At 32.7% G+C, this 20,443-nt stretch overlaps 2 protein-coding genes across 3 annotated transcripts in view; one reads left to right on the forward strand and one right to left on the reverse strand.

Annotated features, from left to right (window-relative positions):
- LOC111417650 (LDL receptor related protein 4) overlaps positions 1-13,840 on the forward strand; it is a 29,484-nt gene extending 15,644 nt beyond the window's left edge. The window contains exons 8-14 of the mRNA XM_023049986.2: positions 3,682-3,843; positions 3,897-4,112; positions 4,165-4,445; positions 4,500-4,796; positions 4,850-6,148; positions 6,206-6,829; positions 10,142-13,840. Coding sequence (XP_022905754.2) covers positions 3,682-3,843; positions 3,897-4,112; positions 4,165-4,445; positions 4,500-4,796; positions 4,850-6,148; positions 6,206-6,829; positions 10,142-10,306 — 3,044 coding nt within the window. The 3' untranslated portion in view covers positions 10,307-13,840. The remainder of the gene's footprint in view (positions 1-3,681; positions 3,844-3,896; positions 4,113-4,164; positions 4,446-4,499; positions 4,797-4,849; positions 6,149-6,205; positions 6,830-10,141) is intronic.
- A 41-nt stretch (positions 13,841-13,881) lies between these two features.
- On the reverse strand, positions 13,882-20,199 carry LOC111417651 (Regulator of telomere elongation helicase 1). Of its 2 annotated transcripts, none has more exons than XM_023049987.2 (9): positions 19,923-20,199; positions 19,784-19,855; positions 18,665-19,723; positions 18,420-18,605; positions 15,450-15,562; positions 14,778-15,399; positions 14,485-14,724; positions 14,204-14,431; positions 13,882-14,150 (listed from the first exon to the last, which is right to left on the reverse strand). In XM_023049987.2, exons 3-9 carry the CDS (start codon positions 19,700-19,702, stop codon positions 13,938-13,940), a joined length of 2,640 nt encoding a protein of 879 aa, XP_022905755.2. In that variant the 5' UTR covers positions 19,703-19,723; positions 19,784-19,855; positions 19,923-20,199; the 3' UTR covers positions 13,882-13,937. The 2 variants fall into 2 exon arrangements, with proteins under 2 accessions (XP_022905755.2, XP_071056699.1); XM_071200598.1 differs by having other exon boundaries at positions 18,665-19,704; positions 19,766-19,855.
- Between the last annotated feature and the right edge of the window lie 244 nt (positions 20,200-20,443).

The raw sequence follows: 20,443 nt of genomic DNA on the forward strand, positions 1-20,443 counted from the left end.
TCTGACTTTTTTTTTGATGGTGACAAGGACTATTCACAGCCCTTGATGAAGCAACAGATCCGTTCAACAACTTTCCAAATAGAGCTAGAAGGAACTTGTCACTTTATTCCTAAGCAATATGTAATGAGCATGACGATGATAAAAGATCGTTAAAGTACTTCTTATGCTATTTCAAGATTAAATTCTATTAACACCTCTTGAATGAATTGTACTTTCTTGCCTTTCTGCCAGGAATGCCAAATTAACACCTTAAAAAACATTGATGACACATCTCGTAGATTAGCTAAACTCATAAAGTTCAGAATATGTATAAAAGGTGTACATGGTTACCTAATAATACTAACTTAGCCATGCCTCAATGAGTGTAAGAATGGAAAATTTTGTTATTCTATTTCTAGGGTACTTTGGATTGTGTTTTGTACCTTTTCCAGTGTATTGACTGAATTCCGAATGCAACCAGTTTGAGCATATCAGATTTTATACCAAATTGGGATATTCTCTTTATCTCCGCTCTCTTCCTAGCGTGCCTCTACCATGGCTTTGAGGGATGACCATCACTCTTCTAAAGTTTTACCTCTTCCTAGCAAGATCCTTGAGTTGTTCGTTAGCCTCAATGTACATCAGTAGTTTCCTCACCTGTCTCGTGCGTCTTACGTGAAACCAAGATAGCTGTATATCTTCAATCATCCTCTCAACCGGCTGCATATTGAGCTCTCCTTGAATAAGGCTGTTGAATTTCATTTGGACCGCATTAACCCTACTGATATCCCTTCTATTTGCGGTCCAGCTTTCACTGCCATAGGCAATTATAGGCTCAATGACCGCTTTATAAACCATTGTCTTGGCCTTCCGGCTTACTTAATCCTTTTCAAACACACACCGACTTAGGGCATAGCAAGCCTTGTCCACTCTATTCCTGAACTCTTCAGTAAGCTTGCAATAAGGACTATATCATCTGCATCTATCAAATCTTGGCACATTATCAGTCTGAGGTTGACAATGCCTTAACCACCGAAGTTTTTGTTCTTCTCTTGTACCACTTCATCGATAAATGCTACAAATAGCAATGGGGATAAATTGTCTAACACCTTTTTCCATGACGAACATGCTAGAGATCTTTCCGTTAAGCCTCACCGTTCCCTCTACTAACTGGAACATGGACTTGATGACCTGCCTCGCTTCTGGGGGAGTTCCTATCTTCTCTAGTGGTTGCCAGACCACTTGCCTTGGTACCTCATCAAACGCAGAGTACATATCCAAAAAAGCCAGGTATGCAGATTCCCTTCTACTTCAAAATGGGCTCTCTTTAATGCAATTTATTATATCCTGTTGAGTCATCCTTCTTTATAGGCTATTAAAAATATGCCACAAATTCTTTATAATCATTAGAGATATTCCCTAAATTTTGTACACAAAAAAATCTTTGTTGTTTGTGAAGTGAAAAAATTTCATAATCAGAGAAAGTCGCTACCCTTTTGCTAGAAAAAAGAGTTGCAAATAATTCATTACAAGGCCATTTTTTCAATTCAACCTCATTAGTCCGAAAAAGTTATAGGTATGACAAAGAATTGTAGTCCTCAATGGGTGGGTCGAATAAAAAAGTAGGACATGCTAATGCTTGAGGAAAAAGAATTTACTGCATAGCAAATACTTTCGGATGTAGTACGCCTTTAGTTTCGGTAGAATTTCAAAAGTGCAACAACGTGTTAGTTCACGTCTCACCAACGTTTACTCATTTGATTTTTGTATAGGTTATGTACGCGTGAGGTTCGTAGTTATTTGTGCAACTTCTTTATATAGTATATATAAATGCACTTAGTATATATCGAGAAACTCAATCAGTTTTCAATCTTATTGTATAATACACCATAAGGAATCTTCTCTTTAATTGTTCAAAACAACGTTCAATTCTGGACAAACGTTTGTCATCGGATTAGCATATAGAGTTAACATCCAAGGTGTCAAAGCATAGCCTTAGTCGCTCAGTAAACATAAATCTTGGTCGTGATTAAGCATTATTGGATATATAGATGAATTGTGCCATATACGGCTGTCATGGACTGACCCAGGCCATGAAGTATCAACACTCGTAAATATCTCTTTCGCATTACATGTTGCTTGAACATTAATACCACACACTCCTTTTCGGTTAACGTATTCATCTCCGTGAGTTACTGGTTTTAAAATCTTTATATGGGTGCAGTCGATTGCACCAATAACATTGGGTATATGACTTTTAGCAGCCCATTCTTCAGCAGCTCTGTTTAATTTGTCACGAGTAGCAGGATATTCTATCCAAACATTTCTTTTATTACAAATGTGACTGGAAACATTTTTGACAATTTTGGATACTGTTGAATGGTGAATCCCTAATTCCATGCCAACACCTATTTGAAATCCTGGGTCTTCTTAATAAATGTATAAAATGATAAGTAGCATCGGAGCAAGATTAACGAAGCTGGCCTTTCATAAGCTAAAAGCGAAGCAATCGTTGAAATAGAGTAGTACATGCTACAAATGAGTAGTACATGCTATTCCCTTCGTAGTAAAAACTTCGACTTTCCACGCAACAAACTACCGATAAAGTAATTCCGAGAAATACGAAGTATTTACTGCAATTAGTAGAATCTGCTTCACCATCATAGAATTTACTTGAAAAATTTACTTCAGTATTGTAGGATTAGCATTTACTACTGTTTTATTTAACCCACCCAATGTCTGCTTTTACACCAGGCACTTCAGAAAATACTACTTGATCTTCTAAATACCGAGGTTTCTTTAGTTCTCTTGTTATCTGTTCGACCTCTGTTGCTCCTAGTGGACTGAACTCAACGTTCTCTGACTCTTCCACTCGTCCACGTACCTGATCCATGTGTCGCCTGGCAATGCTTCTATCCGGAAATTCCACTCTGTAGCTTATTGGACCACTTTTCTCTGAAATTGAAGCTGGTATCCACTTCGGACCTGAAACATAACATCTAGCATATATCAAGTTATCTGTTGCAAAAGTTCTCTTCGCCCTTTGTTTTGCTCTCATTGATCGGGAGAAATCGGGTTTTACTTTATCCAATAATGTTGTCAATCTTCAGGGTGTACAATGCATCTTCTTCAACACCGCCTTCACATTTTGCACCATGCGCTCTGTCTGACCATTACTACTAGGGTGATAGGACGCAACTAATGCTTGTCTGATGCCATTCTTTTTTAAAAAATCTTTAAATTCTGCAGAGGTAAACACTGTACCGTTGTCAGAGACGATGACCTCTGGAAAAGCATGAGTTGCAAATAGTTGTCTCAATACTAAGATTGTTGCAGCACTTGACATAGTGTGAACTTGATGAACCTCCAGCCATTTTGAATAAGCATAAATTGTAATTAGAAATGTTCTTCCTTTTACCGGACCAAGGCGCTTTTGCCCACTCCCATGGATGTACTAGTGCCTTAGCTGGCATATTCTAGCATATAATTTACTTATCTATCCCTGGCCACCAAACATATAATCTTGCAAGGGCTTTCATCTTCACGATTCCTGGATATGAAGTATGGAGCAGTTCTGATATCTCTTTCCTCCCTCCTTAATTATCTCTTAATTATCATGTTACAATCCATGTGACATGATAATTCTTTGGCTCTTACCACAAATGATTAAAATTTTTATTCTTTGTTTTTTGTAATTTATAGATTCTCCATCTGGTTTAGCATATGATTGGATAACGGATAAAATTTATTGGACAGATGCCAGTACGAAAAGAATTGAAGTATCAAATAAAAACGGTTCAATTAGAAGCTTATTAATATGGCAGGATTTAGATAAACCTCAAGACATAGTCGTAGATCCAATAAGTAATAATTAAAAAAAATTTTTAGACGAATTTTTATTAAAAAACAAATTTTAGGTGGATTTATGTATTGGTCCGATTGGGGTGATAAACCCAAAATAGAAAAATCTAACATGGATGGATCTTCCCGAACGGTTTTAGTAAAAACTAATATTTCGTGGCCTAATGGTTTAGCCATTGATTATGATGGTGGTAAATTGTATTGGGCCGACGGGAAAAGGAACTCAATAGATTCTTGTAATTTAGATGGAACGAATCGAAAAACAATTTTAGGTGAATTAATTTCATAACTAAATTTCTTTTTGTGTATTAATTTTTTGTTTAGGTCCTGATTTACCGCATCCATTTGGGCTGGATATATTCGGAAGTTCTCTTTATTGGACCGACTGGAAAACTCCCTACATCGAAATGGCCGATAAAACAAACGGGGCGAATCGAAACATTTTAGTGTCAAACATTTCCGATTTAATGGATGTGCGAATATTCCATAGAAATCGGAAAATCATCGAAACTGAATGTAATAAAGATAACGGGGGTTGTTCCCATTTGTGTTTATTAAAGCCTAAAGGATATTCATGCACTTGTCCTTTAGGGAGAGTTTTAAAGGTATTTTTTTTGATAAATTTATTTAAATTAAGATTTATTTTTGATTGTTTAAAGTCTGATGGAAAAACTTGTTTGGAAAATCCTCGGGAATCGTTGATTTTATCGCACAGATTCGATATCCGGCAAATTTCTTTGGATGTTCCTTATATTATTGATGTTGTACTTCCATTTCCGCATTTAAAGCATGTAGTATCTACAGATTTTGATCAAAATTCTGGAATGTTATATTGGTCTGATTCCTCGGAAAGTGTTATTGAGAGAGCTAGTTTTGATGGAAGTGTAATCGAAACTGTTCTAACTCACGAGTTAACATCTGTTGAATCGATTGCAATTGACTCCATCACTAAAAAGGTAATAATAAAGCAATATTTAAAAAAATTTATTATTATTAACCATTATTTTAGTTATATTGGACCGATCGAGAAAGAAACAGCATAGAAGTTGCCGAATTAAACGGAACCAACCGAAAACTTCTCATTTACTCAGATTTAGATAATCCTAGAGCAATCGTTTTGGATTACGAACATGGAATGATGGTGTGGTCAGATTGGGGGACGCATGCAAAAATTGAAACGGCGGAAATGGATGGAAATAATAGAAAAACGATTGTAAACGAGAATCTTATTTGGCCAAATGGTTTGGCGATCGATAAAGATTTCCATCGAATTTATTGGAGTGATGGGAGTGCAAAAATAATTGGAAGTGTTGATTTTAAAGGTAAAAAACGTAAAGTGATCTTAGGAGAACTTCCTCATCCTTATGGGTTAACTATATTCGGGGGATATGTTTATTGGACCGATTGGAAAACGAAGAGTTTACACAGAGCGAATAAAACGACGGGGAGAGATGCGGTTACTTTGTGTGGAAAATTAGATGGATTGTTGGATGTTCGCGCGATATCGACAGGGTTGATGCATAAAAATGTTTGTGGTTCAAATAACGGTGGGTGTTCTCATCTTTGCTTAAGAAACGCCAAGGGGTATAGTTGTGCTTGCCCAACGGGGATTAAAATGAAAAGTGGAAGTAAAACAACTTGTAATTATCAACCGGATAAATATTTATTATTTGCAACCAGATCAGCTTTAGCTAGAATCAGTTTAGATTCGCCTGATTCTTGGGACGTCACTTTACCCATTAAAAATATTAATCACGTTATTAACGTCGATTTTCATTGGGGATTACAAATTTTTTATTTTACCGATGTCAAAAATCAAGTTATTCAAAGTGTTAATATGCGAAATCTTTCCGATGTAAAAACGATTGTGCACCAAAACGGTTCGGCTCCTTACGGATTAGCAATCGATTGGATCTCCAATAATATTTATTGGTCAGACACTCATTACTCTATAATCCAAGTTTGTAAAATGGATGGTTCTTGGAGAAAAGTCATTATTAAAGATGACATCGTCGAACCGAGATCTTTAGCGGTTTATCCTAAATTGGGTTATTTATTTTGGACAGAATGGGGAAAATCGCCGAAGATTCAACGATCATTTTTGGACGGATCTGGACGACAAACAATTTTAAGCAAAGAACAAGGGCTACCTAATGGATTAGTTATCGATTATAATGAAGCTAGATTATATTGGACAGATTCGCAATTGGATTTAATAGAAAGCTCAGATTTAAATGGACGAAGTAGCATGCAATTGATGTATCCAAAGAAAATGACGATGTTAACACGTCCGTTTGGGTTAGCTTTGGTAAGATTTTAAATTATCTCATACTAATAATATAATATATAACATGATAATTTTTAGTTTGGTGATAATATGTATTGGACGGATTGGTTAGATAAATCGTTATTAAGAGCTGATAGAAAAACTGGCGAACGTTGCGTAGTTATTCGTAATAAATTAGATGGTGCGATGGGAATAACAACCGTCTCACAAGAACGCCAATCAGGTTGGAACCCTTGCGTGGTTAATAACGGAGGGTGTTCCCATTTTTGTTTCTTCAAACTCAGAAACTACACTTGCGGTTGTCCCGATGATTCCGATAAATCGTGCAAAATTGTTCCTAAAGAATGGGTGACCGAGAAAAATCCTAACGGAATTTATCTCTACGAAAATGGCGATTACGAAGCAACTCCTCCCGCTTTAAACGAGATATTCCCAGAAATTCAAAAAGATACGCCGTATCATAAATTTTATATCTTAGCGTTGGTTTTGATGGTTTCAATTTTTGTTTTAATTTCACTTCTTATGGTTGCCGCCGTGATTTATCGAAGGAGCAAGAAAAAGTATTTATATGCAACCGGAAGAAGTGTAAGAACCTTTTCAAATCCTAATTATTATACTCCTAGTGGAGAACCAACTGGACCAGCTGTTTTGGTGGATAAGAGACCATGTATTTGGAAAAGGCTTAAATATGATAAATCACAGGTACTAACTAAGTTATTCTAATTAAATTAAAATTTGAAGTAACACTAGATCTATACCTAGAAACTTTCGGATTAAGCTTAGTATCTTGGTCCTTTGGAAGTCTCTTTTTGCAGCATTGCTCTGCGACTTCCTCTTATGCTCTGTCCAATTTGGCCATCGTAATATTTCCTGCAACTATGTAATAGTTGATCTCCCTTTAATGGGGTTAGTTTGCCTTTAACTATCGGCAGAACGTTCTAAATTCCACAATATCATTCGTAGGATTCCACAGACGGTATACTTCTGCCATTAGTAAATCACAATTCTTAAGACTCAAATTTCTTAAACTTCTTGTTAGGGTTCCTTTAGAATTCACACCCAGCCTTCTCCACAATTATTCTGTTTATTTGGTCCCAGTCTTCTTTAGCCATAGAATTGGAAAGTTCGACATGATTATTTATTTGCTGCAAATTTTTGAAAGTTTTGCTAATTCTTTCTCGTATTAGTGCACGATCTGTCCTAATCAAGATCCTTCCTTGAAAAAGCTTGGTGTTATTTTCTTCTCTCAAGTTTATTAAACACAAACTTGCTGAAGAGAAGCATCGTTCCGATTCCACACTTGTTGGTGGAATAGTTTTGCAACATTCAAAAGCTAATTAAAGATTTTTACCATTATTGAATATATCATTTTCTTGGATCGATGTATTGAAAAGTGCATTCTTAGTTAACTGGGCAGATGGCTGTTGATTGTTTAGAGCAGAATAAAGATTTTCTTTCAGTGTCTAATTCGTTTCAGGCCGTTGAGGCTTCGCAATTAGAAAATCATCTTCATCATTTTCAAACTGTTTGATCGATCTCGATCAACTCGTAGAATAAGTAAACTAAGTTATTAATTATTAACAATATTGACTTATAAGACTAAAAATTAACAAATATCAAACCAATTACAAATCATCGTTCGACCATAGTCTTATTCGACTAGGAGATACAATTCCTTCGTACCGTTTCTGTGTAATTTGAAAACTCTCAATGTCAGTTATCAAATACTTGTTGTAAATGTCTTAATTCCGCATCAGAATAAGAAATAAGCAGTCCTGTTCGTTCTAGTCATTCTTGCATATATTTAGCCGCATCTGTTCTACCGACGACTGTGCAAAACTGCAAGACGATTTAAACAGGTTCCATGAATATTGTTTAAGAAATAACTTGTTCTTAAACCTTGATAAATGCACTAAAATTACATTTACTCGCAAACGCTATCCTGTCGTCTTTGATTACTCCCTTGGCTCAACTATCCTCAAAAAATACCGTATGCGTGTGAGACCTTGGAGTTATTTTCGACTCTAAACTCTCTTTTTCGGCTCATATTGACTATATTGTTAACAAGGCTTCTCGGATTTATATGTCGCATATCCCATCCTTTTTCTGATCTGTCCTGTATTCATTTACTATATTCTGCCTTTGTTTCCTCTGTCCTTAATTATGCATCGACCGCCTGGAACAAGTCTAGAAGCGTTTTGCTCGGTATTTGTCGCATAAATTTTGCTTACCGTATTGTAATTATGCTGCGCATAATTGATGCACAGTATGATGACTTATCCTTACTTTATAAAGTGTGCAATGGCCTTATTGACTGCTCCGCGATTTTGTCCGAGTTAAAATTTAAAATTCCTGTTCGACCGTCGCGACTTGTCTTTATTTTCTTCTGACTCGTCTTTTAAACTGTTTAAATCCATAAAGCAACGGCAAATGCGTTTACTTATCTCTGTTTTATGCCCTCCGTAATCCAAACACAAAAGATTGCAAATTGAGGTTAAGTCACCTACACTTAGATTCTCCTGTATAAATGAAATTCGAACCCAGCTCAATAAATGAATTGCTTTTATCACCTTAACTGGTGCTCTGCCAATGTTGTATGTATGTAGTTTCATGTGAGGTGAAAGCACTTGGGCCCCAACGGTCTCTTTGTACATGTGTAGGTCTGTTTGGAGGAGTGAAAGATGTTCGAAATGGCATCCGATCAGGCTAATACCGCTTCTCGCCTCGCCTTCAACCGGGCTGGTACTCCAACGCCCAGCAATTTGAAGACGACCCCCAAGCCGGGCTGGTACTCCAACGCCCAGAAACTTGGGTGCATGGCTGAGTACTGCTCAAAGAGCGCAGACGCTCTGCCAATGTTAAATCGCAATAATTCTATTTCTCCTAATGTCAACATTTTCTAAGATTTCATAAAATCGACTTTTCGTAGAATCAACGTCTCGTAGAATCGACTTTCCGTAGAATCAACTTCTCGTAGAATCGACTTCTCGTAGAATCAACCGATTACCATCCGCAAATTACCAATGCTATACGTCATACGTGTTGTTTCTTCCTTCTCCGTACTGTGATTTTCTGTCCTATTCACACATTAGCACCTCGCCGGAAATACACACAAAATGGCGTCGGTCTTCCTTGTAGAACAGCGTGAAACTTATTTCTTCACAGCGTCACTGGATGAATTCTTAATTTCCAGTCTTTTATCCCACTTCTGATGACTGTAGAAAAGACTTCTTTGGGTTTTTACCAGGATACACACACTTTTATAACCAAAACCAGATTGACAGATTTATAACAACGATGTTCACTTGTTAACGACCCAGCTCGAACTACTCGACGCAAGCGCATTTCTAACGGTCGTGCGCTAGGGCGCCATCTAACAATTAAAATTTAAATTCTACAGTATTTTGTCATAATATAATAAGGGATAATTTTGGTAGTTTTGCCACTTTCTCTATATCTTTGATTATATATAATATGGATTGAGCCAACGAGAGAGATAGCTGGCGCAAGGTGATCGTACCGAGATAGACATAGAAGCGTACTGACATATAATGGGCGTGCGTTAATTTATAAAAACTATCAATTAGAAGTAACATTTATAATACTTACAGGTGATGTGAAACTGTATTATCGCGAACTTTGCACACGAAACAATACATTTTTAAACATAACGGTGTGACTGGCTGTGACACAACAAAACGATAAACGTCAAATGGAGGTTTGACACTTTTGTGCGCATGCGCCCGTCTGTTTGTACCGTTTTATGTCTATCTTTGTTACACTTTCACATTATCGCTTTCCATCTGCGTCTATTCACCTTGAGCCACATTTTTGTTAGTAGATATATTCAGTTAGCTCAATCCATATTATATATAATCAAAGCTCTATATGCAAATGAGATAGGCCAAGCAGAACATCGATTGTTAGAGTTAGTGTTGTTTTAATATAGTGCTAGGTTAATTCTAAATGCCTTCGTATTTCTATTATTCTAATTAATATTTAATTTTTGTTAAGGATCGTGTTTATGAAGATAAAACAGGTGGAACAAGTCCTGAAATAGCAAGTTTAATACCAACAGTTTTAACTCCGAGTAGTTCTAATTGTGAAGCTGTAACACCGGAATTGGGACACTCCCCATTGGTAACTCCAATGCACCGGGAGTCCCAACCGTCCGTTTAAGCAAAAAAAAATAATAATTATTATAAAAAAGAACAAAGTAGAAGTCAAAAATGATAAATATAAACCTAGTCAAAATAAAACAATGCAAGATATAGGCAAAAAGCAGAAGCAAAAAAAAATCGACGATGTCATTATTGTAAATAGGTTGATTGTCAAATTAGTTGGCTGACAATAAATCATTTATAATACCGGAATCTAACAATAGAAGAGGAACAATGGATAAGACGATGGAAAATTGATTGAAAAAAATCTAATTTCGAATAAAAATTTAGTTTTCGTTTTGGATGGAATTAATTTTAAATGTTAAAAAAGGGAGAAATATGATAAAAAAGATCACGTTTTTTAATAGACGTTACATATCCTACCGGAAACAAATAATGTTTTGTTGATAAGAAAAAACGGGCTTATTTAAAAAATTAAAAAAATCGTTGATTTGTTGTACTTACCAAAATAAAATTAAAAAAAAAAAAACAGAAATTAATTAAATTAAAGAGAAAAAAATATGTAAATCTAATTGTGAGTGAATGGCGTGAATGCAAACGAGAGAACTAGAAATATTTTTTTAAATGATGTGGATGACAGAGTATTTTTAAAGACTGATTGTTAGTAATTTGTTTTAATTCTAATTACGTTATTTATTAAGAACGGAGGTAAAAAAAAATGTTAAGATACAAAACAAAAAATATTTTTGTGCCAATACCGAAAAAAACTCAAATTTTTTTTAAAAATCTAAAAATTAAGGGAATGCGGTATGAATGCTTTGTGTAAATACAGCTGTAATTGATTAGACTCAGAGGCTCGCGTAGTCTATCTATTACCAGCTGTATATATTCGAAACAAAAAAAAACACAAAAAAATTACATAAATAATAACAATAAAAAAATACAAATTTGTGTGAAAACTCACCTAAACGTTTTTATCCACGTTTTTATTAACGTTTAGTTGGGTTTTCGTGAATAATAAAAATTAGTACCTACCTTTAAAAGGTTTATTTCACTAAAACCATAAAAAAAAATGATTAAGTATTCACGATTTTTAAAATAAAAATTATGAATGCTGTTTAAAAATATCGATACAAATTTGGATGCGATAAAAAAGAGTGATTTTTACGTATTTGCTTTGTGATGATTATGAATTGTATTTGTTAAGAACAATTCAAATCTTTTGAGATAAATGTTACTAGTTTCAGTAATTTCCTAAAACTTAATTAATTTGTAATTGATATCTTTGTAATCGTTAATATTTTCAATTTCAAATCATTAATTTGTACCTGAGATCCACTTTTCATTACTGTGTATCATGTTGTATGTCATCAAAGTCTTACAAAATCTTACCTCCATATCCTGCTCTCTACACTTTCACCCAATATGATATCTTACAAAATCTAAAATCATCTCCATTATTTGACACTTCCTCGCGAAGTGATCCAAAGTTTCCCCTCATTTCTCGTTTTAAACCTCACCAACATTTTCTATTCTCCTATATATTTGGTTTAAAATATTTGAGCAAATCGTTGGTTGTAATTTCTATATATTTTATCTTCTGCTAGCAGTTTTTAGCTTTCTGCTAGCAATATCCAGTAAACTAAAAGGAGGATCTAGTCATCTATAAGCAATATCATGTCTTCTTCTCACACTATCTACTCTTCTGCCAGCAGTTTCCACTCATCTATAATGAGGAAGTCATCTTAAGCAGTACCTTATCTTCTGCTAGCAGTATCTAGCTTTCTGCCAGCAGTGTCAAGTCAATCAATAGGAAGTTCTAGTCATCTATAAGCCAGTTAAATTTTTAGCTACCTGCAATCTTCTTTCTTATTTCTGCATATCCTTAGTACGTTTGGTTCTCAATATAAAGATGAGATCCTTGAGAATCAAACATAACGCAAAAGAATACGAATGAGAGTAAGTCTGAAAAAAGAGTGATAATAAGATACGCTAAGAGTGAAGAAAACATTTCCATACTAACTTTAACACTCAATCAATTGGATACATTTTCATTAAAACGGAGCGATCTCAGCTATAAATTTTCTTTGTCATTTATTCATCCAATTATATGTATTCATCTTTTGAACAGTTCTGCTGCAAGTGGTTTCCAAAATTATGGAAAATTAAACCACTGTAAATCTTTCCACGACGTATTTCTGTCAGCAGTCTCCAGTCATCTATAATGAGGAAGTCATCTTAAGCAGTACCTTATCTTCTGCCAATAGTATCAAGTCGGTCAAAAGGAAGTTCTAGTCATCTATAAACACCATCTTGTCTTTCGCCAACACTATCTTCTGCCAGTTAAATTTTTGCTACCTGCAATCTTCTTTCTTATTTCTGCTTATCATCGAACTTGTCTCTTAGTACGTTTGGTTCTCAATATAAAGATGAGATCTTTGAAAGGTTGTGATTGAAATTGGTTGCCCCGCTCCGATGTAATCCGCAACGGCATTAAAATAGCCAATTCCAATCATATAATTGTGGGTGGTCTCACGTTTTGCCTAGTTTAAATTGTCTGAATGCCCTGGAATTGGTTCTGTCTTAACGTTGAATCCAGTTCGGCGATCGAATCAAATATAATGCAAAAGAATATGAATGAGAGAAAATGGTAAATAGAAATGTGCCACAAAGTCTGAAATGGGAGTGATAATAAGATACGTTAAAAGTGAAGAAAAGATTTTCATACTAACTTCAACACTCAATCAATTGGATACATTTTTATTAAAATGGAGCGATCTCAGCTATAAAATTTCTTTATCATCAATGCTAAGAATTCGAGGTTTTCGCATATAATTAATTTTCAAAGCTTCAATATTCATCCAATTATATGTATTCATCTTTTGAACAGTTCTTCTGCAAGTGGTTTCCCAAATTATTGAAAAATTTTCTTCTCTATGTCCTATAACAAAAATAAAACTGATGAAAATGAGAATATAAGATATGGCTGATATAACAGCATGATTACCTATTATAATTGATAACCAACTTAAAAACCAAGATATTTGTTCTTACTAAAGATTTTAATAGAAAATCATAAATACTTAAAAATTAAAAATTCATAATCAACATAAAAAATATTTAAAAATGACCTTTTCTCATCCAAAACTGTTAAAAACTTGTGAATTATTATTATTATTCCCAAGGAAAAGTTTCCTTTTTCTCACTCAAACTCATCAGTATTATTCGAGGCTCAAATAAGCTCAATTGTTCACACATAATTCCGAAACTAAAAAGGTTATTAACGTTTTACACTACGAGATTTATATCGAAAACCACATTTGTCTATAAAAATATTGGTATACAACGGAATAAAACCGTGTCAAGAGATTGTCATTTTACGCGTATTATATACAATAAAAATGGATAAAAAAAAACGAAAAAAAATCAATAAAAAAGTCATATAGACGAGTTGGAAAAATATAGATGTTTAATAGCATAAAAAATAGGATTTATGTTGGACAAAAAAAATGTGTAATTTATACAGGTCTTGTATCTTGGTAACCTCCACAGGATACAATGATGATAATAATAATAATGTATTTTAAATGTTTTTTTTTCTTTGGTGTTTTATTTAAAAAAAAAACCTTTAAGTATAATTTAAAAAATATATATTAAAAACACAATAACTAAAAAAATTTTGACCTAATCTAATTCATCGTATTACAATATTCATCATATAACTTTTTATCTTTTGACTTAATATAACAGGCCAAACCAAACAACAAATATCTAGCACTATACTTTTTATAAAAAATTTCGTCAAGTTGACCCACCAACTGACTAAAATCACTGTTATCACGATACGTTGATAAAGCTTTTAAGAAAGTTTTATATTCATCCAACGATAAAGCATCTCTAACCTAACAAAAAAACATTTTTATTTATTAAACAAACTCAATCAATTCAAACCAACCGTCATCATATACTCAGAATCTCTATTTGAAGGTTGTTGTTGTTGAGGTTTATTCTCCACCAAAACAATCCTTGTTTTTTTTGGTTTATTCTCCAATAAATTCGGCGGACTTCTTTTATGAATCGTAACTAAACCGGATGTAGAAGGATCTTGACTTTCAACTGATAAGTTAGAAATGTTTGAATTTTGAGATGATTCTTCTTTTATTTCTGTTTTTATTGGTGGTTTCTATAATTAAAAAAATAAACAGAAAACATATTTAACGACGCTTTAAAACTCACAATATTTCCAGCATTATTAAAAAAAAATTTCACATCTCTCACAATCATTCCAAAGTTATTAACGACTTTAATTCGATCTCTTAACCATAACGATAATTGCGATTTGATTTTAAATGAATTAAATCTCGAATCGAGGAGTATTATAGCACCATAATCATGTTGATGGCGAATAACTCGTCCGATAGCTTGGTTGATAGCTCGAACGGCTTCTAAACTATACCAATCGTCACCTTTTAAATACTTAATAAACACAAAATTAATAAAAGATTTATCGCAAAAAAATATTTACTAACATCTGCATCTGCTTTATTACAAACATCTAAGTAACGTTTTTTAAGTACAATTTTTGGATCTTTTAATGGTGGATAAGGAAGTCCAACGATGATGACACCCCTTCCGTTTATATCCGCAAAATCCAACCCTTCAGAAACTTTTCCGCGACAAACCCCCATGAAGATAGCTCCTTTATTTTGTTTAATTTTCGCGTAATAATCAATCATAGCCGAATTGAAAGCATCTTTATCTTTTGGTTCAACTAAAATCGATTTAATCGCGTTTATATCGCTCCAAATTCCTTCTCTTTGCCAATGATCTTGACATTTTTGTAAAATCGGGTATGAAGGGAAAAATATTAAAACACCATCGGGAATTAAACGGATAACATTTAAAATCGTCCTTCCCAAAGATGAAAGATATAGAGGATTATCTCGATTTTTATAGTTACAATTTAACTCAACACCATCGGGACCGTTATTTAATATTCTTACGCAAATTTGATTTGGTGAGACGACGTGAGGATTTTCTAATTGCACGTTTATGCTTATTCCTAATTCGGATATAAGAGGTTTTAACGGTGCCAATGTGCCGCTGGTTAAAATAACCGATTTCATGCCAGAATCCATCATTTTATTCATTCTAAAATATTTTTTTTTTATAATAGATCTAATTCAAATTGATTTAGTTACCCAAATCCTGGGCTAAAACACCAATAATTTAAAACACGGCATGTATCTTTATTTGATAGCTTCGTTAACCAATTATCACGAGTTTTTTTCTTTTCTTCTAACGTAACATGAACCTTAATTAAAATTTTAATTAACAACACAGGGGAACAAAAAATAAAGTTTTTTTTGTGGCATAAGTTTATGGAGTCAATTTAGATAATGAAGTACCCAGCCTATACATTATTTCTTTTTCTCAAAGACAAATTCATGAAATAAAATACTGAAAATGATGATATTTCACAAATCAATAGTATTAATAATAACAATAATAATAAAAATTTAATAAAGCTCAATAAGTAAATAAATAAAACATACTCAATACAATAAATACAAAGCATACAATAAATACTCAAGAAAGTAGAATTTTATGTTAGAGAAAATGGAAATAGAATAGTATATGAAACATTTTTAAAGGAATAGTTAAAATTGGAAACCCATATAAAATAGAAATTGAAGAAAATGTAAAATCTACTCTAAACCCCATCAGAAATGTACATTTTATGTTACAAGATCAGTTTAGAAAATGCTTCAATAACTTAGAGAAGTAATTAAACGAGTAGAGGTTATAAAAGGGATGAAATTCTCCATATTTCTCAAAAATGGAATGGAATCACATAATGGTTAAATTTATATGTATTAGTTCATAAAGCTGATGGAAGCTTAAAAATATGTTTAGATCCAAAAGACTTAATAATATAAATAATAACTTAACAATATTGTAGATGAAATTTGTAATAATTTGAATGGTTCAGTTAAATTCAGCATTTTAGATGCTACAAGTGACTTTTGGAACATTTGTTTAGATGAACAATCTAGCAATTTATGTACATTTGGAACTGCGCTTGGAAAATTTAAATTTTTACGATTACCATTTGGTATTAAAACAGCAAGTGAGGGTTTTCAAGAATACTTTAAAGAAATATTTTAAATTACAGGAGTCGAACTATATATTGATGATATACTAATACATGCTAAGACAGATGAAGAACATGATAAACAAGTCTTTCAAATAGAGAACGTTAATGAAGTTACTTATTTAGGATATAAATTTTTAAAGGAAAGTATTGGTATAGATGAAGAGAAAAGTAGAGCTAGTTCTGATATGCCTAAACCAAAGTGCCAGAAAGATGTTGTAGATTTAATAAAAAAAGAACATATATTTAATTAGGGTCAAGAGCAAGACAAGGCTTTTAATCAATTAAAACAATTAGTAACAAAAAATCCAATTTTACATTAATTGTAAGACAATAAAAAAAAAGTAAAGGTATCTATAGATGCATCAACTTATGGATTAGAGCTTTGACAGATGTTTAACAGAATTATGCGCAGATAGAAAAGAAATGTTAGCAATCTGCTTTGGGTTGGAAAAGTTTTATCAGTATGTGTATGAAAAGTTAATAAAGAAGATAAATACAAATAATAGTTAGTTTTATTAACAAATATAACAGTAGGAAAAGATCATGAACCATTAATCAGTCGAGAAAAAAACATTCTTCCGCCACTATATATAAAACTTGGGCTAATAAAACAGTTTGTTAAAGCTTTAGATAGAAATGGAGATATATTTGTCATTTATTTCCTAGTCTTTGTCAGTACAGAAAAGTTAAAAGGGGATTGATCCATACTCTTCTAAACAATGATGATTTCACACCACATGACTTAAGTTGTCTTGGAAGAATGGACAAGCTTTGTATTAGTTTTCAAAATTTTTTGGAGAACCATAAAGCTGAAGGATGTAGTACACAAAATGCACCAGAATTATCAAAAATTAGGAGTTTAATTTAAAAAAATTTCAGTTTTTATAAATGAGGTTACTTATTTAGGATATAAATTTTCAAAGGAAGGTATTGGTATAGATGAAGAGAAAAGTAGAGCTATTTCTGAAATCCCTAAACCAAAGTGTAAGAAAGATGTTGAAAAGATTTAATAAAAAAAGAACATATATTTAATTGGGGTCAAGAGCAAGACAAGGCTTTTAATTAATTAAAACAATTAGTAACCAAAAATCCAATTTTACATTATTAAGACAATAAAAAAAAGTATCTGTAGATGTATCAACTTATGGATTAGAGCTTTGACAGATGTTCAACTGATTAAGCGCAGATAGAAAAAGAAATGTTAGCAATCTGCTTTGGGTTGGACAAGTTTTATCAGTATTTATTTCCTGGTCTCACGATCAGTATAGAAAAGTTAAAAGGGGGAATTTTTGATCGGTACTCTTATAAATAATGATGATTTCACACCACATGACTTAAGTTGTCTTGGAAGGATGGACTTGGAATTTTTTGAAAAATCATAAAGTTGAAGAATGTAGTACACAAAATGCTCCAGAATTATCAAAAATTAGGAGCTAATTAAGTGTCAAATAGCATTATTTGCGGTAATTATAGCGAAAACCGATTCCACCAGGACATCGAGGTTATGGAGGAATGATATCAAGGTTGAGATCGCCATATGATCGAACTACTGCTGGAAATTGCAAGCAGATCAAAAACACCATAGAAAATCCCATACAAAACGTTTTTCTTAACTCTTATTGACATGTTTTTGTCTTTTATGATTACTTTTATTATTTTTTGTATCATTTGTAGCTCTTTGTTTATTTGAAATCATTTGATAATAATAAAATAAACGTTTTAAAAATTTAATTACCTATATAAATGAATTGCCTTTATCTTAAAAAGTAGAGTCAATTCAACAAAAATATTATTATTTTAGTATTCAGGAGACCAAAATTACCTAAAATTGACTAATAAACCCCATGCCATTGTAATAAATATTACCACTATCATTCGAAAACAGTTATTATCCATCTAGGAAAGAAATTTTTGATTTATTTAAAAAATTTGTAATAAATTTTAACCTCAAAATTGTGAGAAATGGTAATAATTAAATCGAATTTTAGCGATAATTATAAATTCTTATTTAAACCTTAAAACATTCGTTTGTTTTAGCTTGAAAAGTAGGCGAGGGTTTAATAAAAACTATGGCTAATAAATCACTTAATAAACTTAAACCATCTCCACGCCTTTTAAATGGTGATTCAGAAGCTGTTGCTAAAAAGTTTGTTATTTTATCACATAAACTTCTACAAGCTCCAAAAGATTCTTGATTAATCTAAAAAATAACTTTTTTTATATAATTTTCGTTTTATTTTGTTATAATTTATAATTTACCCCAGCTTTTCCAAGAAATTCAAAAATGTAAGGTCCCTCAAAAGTAGTTCCTTCATTTGAAACTACAATTTCATCAAGGGCTTTTTCAAGTTTTAAAAGCATTTCTTTTAATATACACAATTCTTCGGCTTCAAAATCTTTGGGAATATCAACATCAGTAAAAGCACCACTTGTATCTGATAAAGCTTTCATAACTTCAGAAGTTTCTTCTATGGCCATTGTAATATCGGTATTTTTGATTTGTAAAGAGGCACTTTCCTCGCAAATTTTTTCAATGTTATGAGCTTCATCGAGAATAACAACACAATCTTTTAAATTTAATTTATCTAAACTACTTCGAATCCTTTGATCCAAAATGTAATTATAAGGCATAAAAATAATATCAGATTCTTTTGATAATTCTTGAGCCATATAATACGGACAACATCTATGGCTATTTCCAATTTTAACTAGATCTTCTATATCGGTAATTGGATTTTCTCTAATAGAAGGATCATTTTTCATTCGTTCAATACGATTATAAAACATGCAGGTTCTAGATTTTACTTTAATTTGACACATTAGATTTTTATTCGCTTTTTCGGACATTACTTCAGGGTTAATACATAATTGCTCTCTTGAACCAATTACAGTCGCTTTCATGTGTTTATAAGCAGTTTTTCTTAATTCCTGCATAGCTTGAGATAATTGAGAATGTGTCCTTGATGCATAAATAATCCGAGGGGGTGCAAAAAAAGAGTTGACACGTTTTGCTCCCCCCATTTTGTTCAAATCATCTAATAAATCTTTCATAAAATCATCAGCCTCCTCCATACATCCAGCACGTAATTGGCCTTGCATTTGCGCTTTCTTCGCTGTCAACCAAGCCAAAGACGAACATAACAACGATAAAGTTTTACCTGTTCCTGTAGGAGACTCTAAAACACCATTTACATCATTTTGAAGGCATTCTAACACTTTTTCCATATAATCTTTTTGAATTGAGTATGGTTCGAATGGAAACGACACTGAAACCCCCCTTAGATTACATGTAGACATAACTAAGAAATTATTATAAAACTACAAACGTCTTAATTAATACTTTTGACAAGAAAATCTAACCTTAAAATAAATATTTACGCGGGATTTCAGACACAAAGGTAAAAAATGTGATTTCGCGCCATTACGTCGCTGGTTTGAGTTTGCGCAGATCTATAACAACAAAATAGAAGATATAAAACGAGCTCCTCGAAAATAATAAATTAATAATGATACTAACCTAGCCCAATATTTTTCCTCTGGGGGGTCAATAGCCATAATAAGGATAACTGATCTTTCCCAACCTTATTCGCATTGTTATCGTCGAGTTTAAGACCACAATTTTAACCGTTAAAGTCCAGAATAATACAAATATCTGGTAAAGAATCTTATGTTATGCATCATTATTAAAAAATGTGAGGATATAGGTTAAGTGATATGCATTTTTGATCCAACTTTCCAATTCACGATTCTTCTAGTTTATCCGCCTTATTTAGATATAGTATTATTCCAATCTATTAAAGTTCAAATTTTCTCAAAATTTGAAGGTAATTAGCAATGTCAAATTTCAAATCTGTCATATCGATACATGTGTAGTTATCCGTATTTTTAGCGCCATCTAGTGGGGGTAATTAAATCATTTCAATCATATCTACATATCAGACTTAAATATATCTTTTTCATGTCTTATCCTTTAATAACAGACAAAACGTAAATATGTGCAAATAAAAACATAATTTTATTTCACTTTTTAAAATTTTA

This window comes from Onthophagus taurus, chromosome 11 (assembly GCF_036711975.1).
Source record: "Onthophagus taurus isolate NC chromosome 11, IU_Otau_3.0, whole genome shotgun sequence".
Taxonomy (NCBI): Eukaryota; Metazoa; Arthropoda; class Insecta; order Coleoptera; family Scarabaeidae; genus Onthophagus; species Onthophagus taurus.

Bases quoted from the DNA above. Each gene is read 5' to 3' on its own strand.
- LOC111417651 (XM_023049987.2), bottom strand. From the start codon at position 19,702: ATGTCTACATGTAATCTAAGGGGGGTTTCAGTGTCGTTTCCATTCGAA. The intron at 15,400-15,449 runs GTAACTAAATCA...AAAATATTTTAG, and splicing joins TGTTTTAGCCCAGGATTTGG to AATGAATAAAATGATGGATT. The intron at 14,432-14,484 runs GTGAGTTTTAAA...TTTTAATTATAG, and splicing joins TTAATAATGCTGGAAATATT to AAACCACCAATAAAAACAGA.